Source organism: Pholcus phalangioides, unplaced genomic scaffold, assembly GCF_987345545.1.
Source record: "Pholcus phalangioides strain wild (caught in Gottingen) unplaced genomic scaffold, Ppha-v1.0 ptg000021l_1, whole genome shotgun sequence".
Classification (NCBI taxonomy): Eukaryota; Metazoa; Arthropoda; class Arachnida; order Araneae; family Pholcidae; genus Pholcus; species Pholcus phalangioides.
The window spans coordinates 3867721-3880504 of NW_028301614.1; the positions used below are offsets into that span (position 1 = coordinate 3867721).

General features: G+C 40.3%; 1 protein-coding gene across 1 annotated transcript in view; it reads right to left on the minus strand.

Annotated features, from left to right (window-relative positions):
* Positions 1-5681, minus strand: part of LOC149070510 (uncharacterized) — a 41273-nt gene extending 35592 nt beyond the window's left edge. Inside the window, exon 1 of the mRNA XM_089248999.1 lies at positions 5236-5681. Coding sequence (XP_089105125.1) covers positions 5236-5487 — 252 coding nt within the window. The 5' untranslated portion in view covers positions 5488-5681. The remainder of the gene's footprint in view (positions 1-5235) is intronic.
* Between the last annotated feature and the right edge of the window lie 7103 nt (positions 5682-12784).

The window sequence follows — 12784 nt, forward strand, 5'->3', positions numbered from 1 at the left end:
CCTTATTATTTTCATGCACGTGTTTCTTTTGTAATTGATTATTTAGATTGCACTTTAACTCTTCAAGCGGCTGTGACGAGATATCTCACCTCCACAAAACCATCTTATTTTATCATTGACAATCCCAGATAGTTTGTAAAAATGATTTCTCAATGAAAAATTTTTCCCTTATACCCCTTAGTTTTGCACCTGCTGAAAACAGGAAGAAAATCTACTTCATTAAAAAAGATATGACATTTTGAATTTCGAGGGGAGGGGGGTGTTGTTTAGTGATTTCTAATTGCCGCTTAAAGGGTTAATGTGAATCAAGCTCGGGCCTGTGGGGGAGGGGGTTGATCACCCCGATCAACTGGATGACCAAAAAGTAAAAATTCAATAATTCGAAAAACAGACGATGCAGCTGGCACAAAAATTTGCATTGTCAGAATCTTTACATTCATTGTCAAGTCAACAGATGACAGTAAAGCTAAATGAATGCGTATTGCGCTATCTCTTAGTAACAATTGTAAGTATTTTGAAGTATAATTTCTCATTATTAAAGAAATTGGCGTCCTTCTGTGAGAAAACGTCGCGATACCACTGGCATGCACTGTTGCACAAATAACTGTTTTTGGCTTCATTTTTTTTCAGGTTTTTACTTGCAGTAATGTTATATCCGAATTATTTTTTAGATCAACAGTGCTTTTCGCAGGGCCATAGCGTGCCTTCTCGGGGCAGACATTTTCTTTGGAGGGGGGCGGCTTAAAAGGGAAAAATTATGCAAACGGGCCCCGGTTGCCTCAGCCTAGTTACGGCCCTCGCTTTTCGTATGCAATATCCACAGTATATGTTTTAAGGGTGAAATGTAATATAGAGGGGAAAATATAAATATACTGAAGTGAATGTGGGCCAAAATTCGGGTATTTGAAAACCGTATGTTATATTCACGGCCTAGCCTATGTTATATTAAGGGTATATTATAAGTGTACTCGAATGTAATTATGAATCGGTTATTGTCAGAAACTTCCAGTTCCGATGTGATCACATTAAGCGGCGTGCACTGTGCCAAAAAAACGCAACGAATCCTTCGCTCGCGCATATAAGACGACCTAGGTTTTTGAAGCAGTGAAGTGGAAATTTAATAAAAACCCCGTCTTATACGAAAGTAAATACCGTACTTTTAAAAATTAAACGCTAAGTATATGTTATGATTATATAGTAATACATGAGTACTAAAGAAAAATACCCATGGTTTTTATCATGAGCAATCGTTGACGTTAGTCTGTTGTATGAAGCTGTTTTGGTGAAGTAAAATGACGCATAGTTAACAGAAATTTATCTATTGGTTTGCATGATGTCAGTTGATAATCACCATTACGCATTTTCCTGGGCCTACTGTTTGGTGTGTTGAGAGAAAAAAAAGGGGAGTTACAAGTCATATACAAATTGCATAGCCTACAAACACCGAAGCCTAGTGATTTGAGCTAAAACAGCTAAAGTTCTGCTTTTCACATGCGAGACGTGTCTATGGAGACGGGCAATTTTAGCATTAGACTTCCATTTGAGTGTCTTTGATAAGAATTTATACCGTATTTTCCGGCGTATAAATCAGCGGGATTTAAAAAAAATAAAACTTACCATGTGTTTCAATAATCAATCCATTGGTACACTAATGAAATTTATTTACGAAAAAATAGCATTATTTATGCCGGAAAGAAAATTTACAGTTCAATCAAAAACCTTCAAATTCACTCAACAGAATACTCATCAATAGGGCTCGGATTTTTATTATCCCTAAAGATGAAACGACGTTGTTTGGTAAATTCAGGTTTTTTAACCTATCACTCAGCAACAACGTTTCATCTTTACGGCATAAACAAATCAGAGCCCTACTCATCAGGCTGATAACGTCATTTTCTGTAGTGTCCGCAGCGGTAGATAATCCGCATTTTTTAATATTTAACAACTTTTTTTAAAAGAGAATCCGCGGATTAGGCCGGGATTACACTATAAAAGTTTTCTGTCATAAAATTTATTTTATAGAATTTGAAAAATTCAACCGGTAAGATTATGAGATTGCATTTGCTCGAATGTAACCCATGAGCTTAATTGTGGCTGGATTCTTCAAGTTTTATAAAAGGGATTTTATCAAACTTTTATAGTATAATACCGGCCTTATACGGAGGAAAATACGGTGTATTGCCTTGGCTATATACGTACGTACGACCAAGGCCGGGATTACATTGTAAAAGTTTGACAAAAGATCTTTTACAAAACTTGAAAAACAATCAATAAGCCTATTGGTTACATGAGCTCGAATGTAACAGATGGGCTCATTGGTTATTTATAAAATAACTTTCGTTAAACTTTCATAGTGTAAGAATAATAGTAATAATAATAATAATAGAAAGAAAAACTAACTCTCGAGCATTTTTCCTTCGTATGTACAGGGTGGCCCATAAATTCATATCAGCTTATTAATTATTAGAATAATTAGAACAGCTTAAAAGTTCATAAAAGTTAAAGGAATTAGAACAGTATTTCTCAACCTTTCTGAAAACAATTACCGGTAAAATGTCTGAAACAATTTGACGGATTTGTGTCCCGTGTTACGGGACATTCCTGTAGTTTTCGCTGCTCCGATTTTTTCATACGTTTGTCCCGTTTTTACCAACGATGCTTATTTGAATTTGTAATGTTTACCAAAGCAATGAACGAACGAGCGCGCGCACACACAGCGTTTTCATAATATAAATTATATTATGGTAATTATGGCAAAAAGTATAAATATTCATCTCGCATATTTGTCCGGTTTAACGTTTTGTCCTCAATTTTTTTTTTTGGAATTTCACGATTGGTAATTGCGTCTACTCTTCACAAGGTTTTTGATGACAACAGCCGGTGTCCCGTATACTTTACAGATTATTATTTAAGATCCCAGTTTACCGAATTTTATTTTTCTCAATGAAATATGGTCATTAGATCAATTGATTTTTCTTTCGTGAGAAATAAATTTTTGTTTACTGTGTGATTTGTAACAGCTCTTTGTTTCCCTTCAGCAATTATAGTAGTAATTAGCAAATCGCATTTAAAGCTATAGATTGCAATTTTTAGCACAATTTAGTGATACCCCGCATTTAGGAGCACACAATTTCCTGCATTTTTTTCTCCTTGATGTATGGTGAACTCAAGTGTGAAGGTAAATTTTTATTTGAATCCAAATATGGATATTACTATGAAACCAATTACAAAGATAAAATTAAAATTTTTTATCAAGTCTGCCTGTGGACCATTTGTCAAGACCGCCTATGCGATCGTAACGGACAACCTCTGGTCCGCGGAACACTCCGCGGAGCAGAGTTTGAAGAAAAGTTCAGGTCCAATCAATTCGACAGAGTGCCCTCTATCGACAAAATATGAACTATTTTTTCCTGTTCCAAAAAAAAACCTTTGTGAGAATAACTTTTTCGTTAACCGCATTGCAATGAACCAATTCCTTCCATTTTTATGAATTTTCAAACTATATACAACTTTATGAGTCGTATTCTTGTATTTCTTAACATTAGATATGTAAAATTCTTAGGTATGGTAGATACTTTGATAAATTGACCGAATCCAAATTTCAACATCTTCTCGAGATATGATAGTAGAACGAAGTACAGATTTTTCAGACCAAAGAACTTTCTGCACATGCCCAGTCCTGCAATTCCGTGTTTGTGAATGTCTTGCACTGTGGATATCAGAAATGAAGGAACAGTGCTCTTGAATTCGAACTGATTCTGCATGTCAACTATATTATTCTTTGAAAAAAATAATGTGTGCATAGTATATTATGTTGTGACAAAACCACCAGAATGACCCTGATGAGATTTTTTTTTCTAAAAAAAAAATGAAATTCCTTATGACAATGTGACCTGCCTTTGGCTTCCTTTTCGGTATATATTCATGTAGATGTTGGTTTTGATCCTGTGTAGTGTAAATATGAAATTGTACATACAATTAATCATATTTAATCGCATTCCTGTTCCCTGGGGACCACTGGTCAGGTTGATCAGTGTGATTATGCTATTTTTCTTGGGAAAAAAAGCCCTTTTGAGTGTTAGGTGAACCAACGTATTCACCCACTTAATGTTATAACCGTCATGTGCCTGGCATTTGTAGCATTGCAACACAAATTGCACAAACTTACTTCATCGTTAAGCGATTAAATTAACAGAAATTGGTTTACAAACATAATAAAAGTATTTTTTCTTCACAATTTTTGATCGTCCTGAAAGTGGATGAGCCCCCTTCTCCGCTCTCGCAAGTACGCCTGTGTCTTTAATGTCACTCTTTCAGTCATTCACATGCCAGTACACTGTTTCAGTCACTCATATGCATGATCACCTTTTTTGGTTATACAAATTTCGCCGCCCTTCTCTCATTCTACTAATTTTCTTGGTCACTCATATGCTTACACAATGTTTTTGTCATTCACATACCTTGCACACTATTCTGATCACTCACGTGCTTGCCCACTCTGTAGGCCACTCAGACCTTGTCCCTTCTCCCCCCCCCCCTCCTGTAGGTTCACTCTGTAGTTCACTTTTTTGGTTATTCACAGGTTTACTCACGCTCTAACGGCCGTATTCACCGATACAACAGTAAGTCACTGTTTTGCTCACTCGCGTGCTTGTAAACTCTCCAGGTCACTCAATAACCTAGTTTCCTGCTGTTTGGGCAGAGGCGGTTTTATTGAAGGTTATACAAATTTCTCCGCCCTTATCCCATTCTTCTTGGCTACTCATTTCTCAAATTTGCCGTTCGTCCCCCCGAACCTGCCGCCCTTCGCTATAGCCCGCTTAGCCCTCCTTGTAAATACGCCACTGGCCGCAGCTGGAGGAGCAGGCGGGTCTGGTGCAATGGACACTAGACCAGAAAGGGCGTAAATTTCACCCTTTAACATTACAGGAAGGTGGGGGTGCCAAAATGGGTCCTTTCCCCGGCTAACCAAGCATCTTGTTTGCCCTGCTCATGAACTCTCGGGGATCTGAAAACCACAGATTGATAAACACTGGTCTGTAGTAATAGCACTGCTTAAATATATGGAGGGAAGCCTTACAGAGGCTTATACGCTATTTAAGCTTTTTTTATTTGTACTACATACACTTAGCAATTTTTTTTTCAATACAATCGATTCAGCATTAATTGGTAACTTCAAGATCTCACGTTATATATGGGAGGGGAAAAAATCATGTGTATGCATGTTTTACTCACGTCCTCCAGGATTTCTTTCACCAAGATCTCGATTATCACGGATTTTCGGTTTTTCTGAATACCCGGCGCGTTGATGATGTCTTTGATTTCATTGAGAAGCTCCTCACATTTGAATTTGTCGAGGATAGTCTTTAGCGGCGCTGCGGTTTTGTTGGATACCTTGGCTGCTGAAACATCTGTTTTCACATCATCCTGATTCGGAACCGGCGAATCGACATCGAATGGAGTTTGCTTTGCATTACCGACAGTCATCACAATCAATATTACTCCTCCAAATATAACATTAACGTGTGAAAAGTAAAACACGGATATATCATGTGAAAGTTCACAATATCTTTTTTTTTTTTAACCTTTTCCAAATAAAAGTTGATGACCATCACCAGAGGTCGCAGGGAAAAAATCCATTGGTTTTTTCACCTCAATTTCTGCGTTGCCAAACCGTAGGCCAGGAATTCTCGCTTGAGTAACATCCTAACCTGAGGTGTATGAGATCCCTCTGGTGGCCGAATGGTTAGAATATCAACGTTCAGTTGAACAGGACTGGGCGCGAATGTTTTTTTTTTTTTTTTTCTTTTCAGCAAGCTTTAAACCATACATGCTCAACCCATGGCCAAATGTGGCACCACGGAGGATGTGGTCCGCAACCTCAAAACTAATCTTGTAAGAATGAACAAAGCTGCACTTTTCGATATCACTTGAGTGACCCGCGGCACATTTTCATACTATCAGTGACTAGAAACATATTTACAGATCACTCTAGAATGACCCGCGACACAGTTCCAAAACAATACACTCTGCCAGAAACCTTGGCTGGAGAAGATCTCGGCAACGGGATAAGTTCGGCGGCAGAGTTCTGGCGTTCATTCAGTTCCAATGTGCTACTTAAGTGGCCCGTGGTGCGATTCCACATCATTTAATTTAATTTAGCCACAGAACAGTTAAATATCAATCAAGTGGCCCATTGCGTATTCTCACATGACTTAAGTGGCCCTGACATAATTACAGGTAACTTGAACGAACCACGGCATACTTACAGATCGCTTGAGAGACGCGAAACACTTCCAGAACGCTTAAGCTGCCCGCGGTGCAATTGCAAATCACTTAAGTTCCCCGCGACACAGTTAAAGATCACTCAAATGGCCCACGCCACATTTACGAATACCTTAAGTGGTCTGGAAATGTGTCGCTTGGCTCATTTTTACAACACTATTGTGAGGTCACGGGTCACATCAGATGATTCGGAGGGCCACATTTGGCCCGCAAGCCATGGGTTGAGCATGTATGCTTTAAATCAGTATTTCCCAAAGTGGGCAATATCGCCCCCTGGGGGTAATCTAGAAGTACCTAGTAGTATCTAGGAGGTTTTGGTAATGGAAGGGTTCAGGGGGCGGTAGAAGCTTAGCGCTTAGTATAGGATCCTATGGGTTGGCTTGAGGGAGGGTGATGAGAAGAAAAAAAATTGAAAAGGGGGTGATGGAACGGAAAGTTTGGGAACTATGCGTCAAACAAAAGATCTCATTGGGCCCTGGCAGCAGAAGTGATGTGTAGAGCCTGGAAATTTAGGCAATAAAAATGGTCGAAATAGGCAGGCAAAAAGGCACTAAACATGCCTAAAATATAGGCACTTAAAAAGCATTTATAATTTTTTGGAGGAAGGAAAAATAACTAAAACAAAGGTATTAAAGAGGTCCAAAAACTAGCTGAAAAATTGGTTATACTTTATCCGTCTATTGTTTTAATTAAAGTTTATAATAACTGCATTATTATCCAAGTTAAACTGATTTCAAGCCAAAAATAAAATGTTAGTAGACACTCCTCAGGATTAGGACCACCATTAAAAGGCGCGGAGCTGGTAGAGTAAGTGATCTGTGGGGCTCCTTCGAGTTGCGAATAATTTTCATTTATTTGTTGTATTATTTGGAATAATTCAATAATATCATTATCATTTTTATAGTTGAAACATGGCTATCTCGTGCTATTTATGTAAAAAAAAACTTTTTTCTATATTACCACGTATGCGGGAGTCCTTCAAGCGCGGGGCCCCTGTGTGGCCGCATCTGTCACACATCCCCGAGGGCGACTCTGGTCAATTTAATCGAATATTAAATATGTATGTTCAATAAACAGCCATTGTTGTTTGCAGTGCATTTATGGTGCGAAATATAAAATCAAAACAACATGGTCCCCAGAGCCCTGTCTGCAGGGCCATCTTAAGAGCGTCATGGGCCCCCGGGCCAATTGATTTTTCTGAGGCCCTACCTGAAAATTCTCGAAAATTTCAATTAGTTCCCATTTTTGTGAGGCCCTTCTTCTCTTGAGGCTCCCGGGCCCGGGTGGGCTCATGCGTTAAGACGGCACTGCCTGTCTGCTCCTACCCCACCTTGTGTAAGCCATGGCATCAATCCATAATCTCTTGGGACAGTCAGTGGTCAGCTGAGCCAATATACACAAACAACGCAGTCCAGTGGTTGAGGGAGACATTATGTGAAGCATGTTGGAGAAAGAAAAATTTCTAATTTTCCCCTGCTTTTCGAACACGGGCTGCGTTCATCTGAAACAAAATCATTCAAGTCTAATGCCATCCGGTCAAAGCAAAGTTAATGCATGGCAACAGAAATCTCTCAAAATGGGACTAGGGGTGGGGGGGGGCACTTTCTGATGTAATTAATACTAAGAGTTTTTAAAAAATTTTAAAAACAGCAAATATTGTGAAGTTCTCAATGCTCAAAGTACCCAAGCTTTACCGGTAATGACTTCTGAAATTCACTGATAAACTTAAAACTATGTTAAAATAGGCACAAACACATTTATATGGCACGAAAATTTCAAAAAAAGGCATTTTTACCAAAAAGTTTAAAAATAGGCGAAAAAAGGCATTTATGGAATTTTGCCTGAACTTCCGGACTCTAGTGATGTGTCTGTGACACAAGTCATTATTCCCGATCGTTAAGGAATATCTCTTGATCGTCACTCCGTTTAGTACGCCCTAGTACCATCTTAAAGCATGGGCTGAGCCGGTCACGAGTTGGGGGGGGGGGGGTTTCGCCCAAGAAAAAAGAACCTCATAATCATTAGATCTGCATAAATTTTTGAACAGTTAGTAGGTAAACTCTAAGCCAGGTATTTCTAGCCAGATTGAGGGGCCTCAGGAAAATTCACTTGCCCCGGACTGTCTAGGATGCTCTTAAGATGGCACTGGCTATCTAAGAATTAAGTTTTACCAGTTCGATCTGACAGAGCAACCATAGTGGACAGAATACTTCACATCCTGTAGCGATGGGTCTACCCTGGGGTCTTTTATTTTACACATATAGCCCATAAGCGGATGCAGACTCTTCGAACGGGGGAGGGGTGAGTGAAAAATGTGTACCACCACCAATTCGCCTATGTATGCCAATAATACAAATTTTTCACTGAACGTGGGGGGGGGGGTTGTGATCGCCCTTCCCATCCTTCTGACCCGCACCCACACACACATACAAAATTGTAACAAGAAAAATATTAAAACCATCCCGGTCCCTTCACGCCCTATATTTAGAGCCATGGTTCCCCACTAGGAATGACGGTCTTACAGGCCTCTAGTGCGGGGGTACCCTGGATAATTTTTTTTTAACACTATAAATTTACTGTAAGACCTTGAAAAATCTGACCCGGAGACCCACCAGAGATCCAAACCTAGGAGCCCCTGTTTCAAGATTTGTGGTCCATGTCCTGCAGCAATACTCCCCAGGCTAGGCTTTTTGGGTGGGATCTTGGTCTGATGTGTCTGATGCTCCTATATAGTGGATTCATAGTGTGAGAAAACAAAAACCCGGGGGTGGGGGGACACTCATACTTCCCGCACAAATCAATCGGTAGTAAATCGTCTATGGTGATAGACCAGAGTTGTGCTGGGTTCTCATGAATGGTACGAGGAGAAAACTGTTAAATTTGATCAAATAAACGTTATTCAAAAATTTCCCTAAATTGAAAAGTACAGGACGTTCCATAAATTCACAAATACAGTAGATTCTCGATCAACTACGGGATGGGGGGAGCCGGGACTGGTGCCCGGGCGCTTGTCCAGAATTCACTATTTAACTGTTTCTTCTACGCCGAAATCCCGGCTTGTCCCGGGTGACAAAATATCTAGTTGCGACTCTCGATAATCCAACAGAGTCCGATGCGAGTCCGTCACTATGACCACTCGACCACCAAAGGCGGCCGCTTAATTGATCTGGAACTGTGCCACAAGTCACTTGAGTGATCTGTGAATGCGGCGTTTACTTCATTTTAGCAAAATTAGGCTTGAAGTCATGGACCACATCAGATAAATCCGAGGGCCACATTTGCACCACGGACTTTGGGTCGGACATATATGCATTACCATTTGCGTTCACGAAGGAAGAGAGAACCCGCCACCCCGAAACGAGATTTTAGCGTTATTGTATAGCAAAAAACGTAAACATCCCCTCCTCCTCCTTGAGAAAATCCTGCGTACGCCTATACGTATCACACCCTTATACGCATATTTCCGTCTCACCCTGTCAGAGTATGTGCTGAGCAGGATGGTGGCGTAAAATCTACAGATTTTGCCTGGATGCGTTTAGGGTTTGGACGGGGTGCAACTCAAGCATTACACCCTTATAGGCATTATTTGTTATAAACCGGACTTTCTCATTAAAAAGGACAAGCTCTATCTCCGTTAGTCCGTTATAACGAGGTTCTATTTTAATTCGATGGTGCTCAAACTAATCCTTCTACTTCCACTTACAAAGTAATTTATAGTTTGGTTTATTCGCTACCTTTTCGTTTTAACCCCTTCCCGAATACCTTGGGGCGACTGTGTTAACGTTGCACTAGAACTCCGCCTACAATCTAAAAATTATAAAAAAAATTACACTTTGAAGTGTAAGTCCTTTATACACTGCTGGCCACCCAAATTGCAACACCAAGAAAGACAAGAGATATCGCAACAATATTTATTTTGTAGATAACATGTTGACCAAGCATCAAATGATTAAATTTATAGACTTCTGTGAAGTGTGATTCCTGCCAAAATCAGTAGCCAGAGTAGCCGCCATTGTTGGAGATCACCGCTGTCACACGCCTCGGCATTGATTCAAAGAGACTTTGGATGTGTTCTTGGGGTACAGCAGACCAAGCAGCTTCCACGCGTTGCCAAAGTTGATCTGGTGTGGCAGCTGGGGATGTAATCTGGGTCAATCGTTGAGCAACCATGGACCACATGTTTTCTATCGGCGAAAGATCCGGAGAGCGAGCTGGCCAGGGAAGCAATTCAATCTGGCGATTGACGAAGAACCTTTGGACAATGCGTGCCACGTGTGGTCGCGCATTATTCTGTTGAAATATGGCTATGGGCAAGCCCTGAAGGTAAGGAAGGACAACTGGCTCCAACACCTCGGAGATGTAGCGCTGGCTTTTTAAAGTACCGGCAATGTGTACTAGAGGAGTGCGAGAGTGATATCCAATACCGCCCCATACCATAATACCCGGTGCAGGACCAGTGTGGCGGTGCATAACGCAGCTGTTCAGCATCCTCTCTCCACGGTGTCTCCAGACTCGAATCCGACCATCGTGGTGTTGCAGACAGAAGCGTGACTCGTCAGTAAAGACAATTTCATTCCATTGTGCCGTCCACATCCTTCTTTCATCGCACCATTGGCGGCGGAGACGTCTGTGGTTCTGCGTCAAGGGTAGACGAAGCGATGGACGTCTTGCGGACAGACCACTCTGCTGTAAACGGCGTCGAATGGTACGCGCAGACACTGGATGATGCGGTACAGACTGAATGTGCTGTGCTATGGTTCGTGATGTGGCTGAGCGATCCGTCACTGCCATACGCACAATACGCCTGTCATCACGTGAAGTGGTGCACTGAGGTGGATGCGATCGAACACGTCGGTCCGTCGTACCCTCCTGCATCCAACGATCACATATCCGCATTACAGTTGTTCGGTAGTCGTGTTGGACGAAACCAATTTCCCTGAAAGATAATCCACAATCTCGGTAGGCCACTATCCTTCCTCTGTCGAACTCGGACACTTGATCAAAAGATGATCGCTGTTTTCTACGAGGCATAATTGATCGTTTTTTTGAAAAAACCACAAGAAAAACACAATTGCCGTACTTCAAATCGTCGAAATCTTCAAGCCTTAAATAGCGCTTTGAAGTGGCGCCAAAGGCGCGCGTGATGTGCGTCTGCGCTGAAATTATAATCATTTGCATATCTCACCTCCGCTAATGCATGTTGTAAATTTCATATTATTTGCATGCTTCCTTCAGGGTGTTGCATTTACGGTGGCCAGCAGTGTATATATGTTAAAGAGTAAGGGGCCCAAACAGGAACCCTGGGGGACTCCAATTTCACAACGCATTAAGGGTGACTTAATGTTATTTATTTGTACATATTGTTTTTGGCCTGAAAGATAACTAGCGAATAATTCCAAGATGTTAGAGCTTTGTTCTCAAGATATTATGAGAGATAGTATCGAAAGCTTTACTTTAGTCAAAGAAAGTGCCTGTACAAAACTTATTTCTCGGTCAAGGCTCTCTTGGTCTGTATGAAATTTAGTGCCTGAAGAAGGGCAGTTTCCGTCGAATGATTTTTTCTAAACCCATGTTGACAGTGGGAGCTTAAGTTAAATTGATTTAAAAATACGAGTTAAGTCCCTTATAAAGAATTTTTTCGAAAATAGAATTAAAGCACGGTAAAACTGCAACGGGACGATAATTATTAATATCTGAATGACTGCCAGATTTGTAAATTGGTGAGATCCGTGCAATTTTCATTAGATCGGGATAAGTCCCCGAAGAAACAGCGAGGTTAAAGATTAAAGTGAGAGGTTCAGAAATTTGCTTTGCTCTTTGTTTGATGAGGTAAAGGACAAATACCGTCGTTTCCAGAAACCTTTTTCGAAGGAAGTGATGAAATAACAGATTCCACCTCGCCTATTTCGACAGGCTCTAAAAACATAGTTGATGAATGAAATGCTGTATAGTCCCGAAAATTTGCTTTGATATTAGGGATGCGCGGGAAGTTAATATATTGGGTAAAATATTAAATGAAGTGATTGTTAAAAAGGTTGCAAATTTGAGGGAAAGAGGTGAGAGAGGTAGTGTTTTGAGTTTTGAAATGTTGCAAGAAAAATAATCTCTTTTCCGTCTGATTAAATCACTCTGTAGATGGTTCCGAAATGTTTTAAAAGTATTCAAGTCATCAACGGAGCGTGTTCTAACAAACTTGGTGAAAAGTGTATTTCTCTTATTTATGTTTGATTGAATACCGTGAGTCATCCAAGGTTTTCCGCATCGTCTGTTACAACAATATGAAATTAATGGAAAGCAGTTAGTGTATAATTCGCTGCACGTAGATAAAAGTCGACTATAGCCAGTGTTTACATTTGTTTCGTGATGAAGATAGGACCAATCAAGGATACTTAGTTTGTGTTTAAATAGTTGAATGTTGAATTTTTTAAAAGAACGGATTTCTATGCTATTAGGTTGGGATGAACAATTTTTCCGATCCACAACAGATAAAACAAAAATA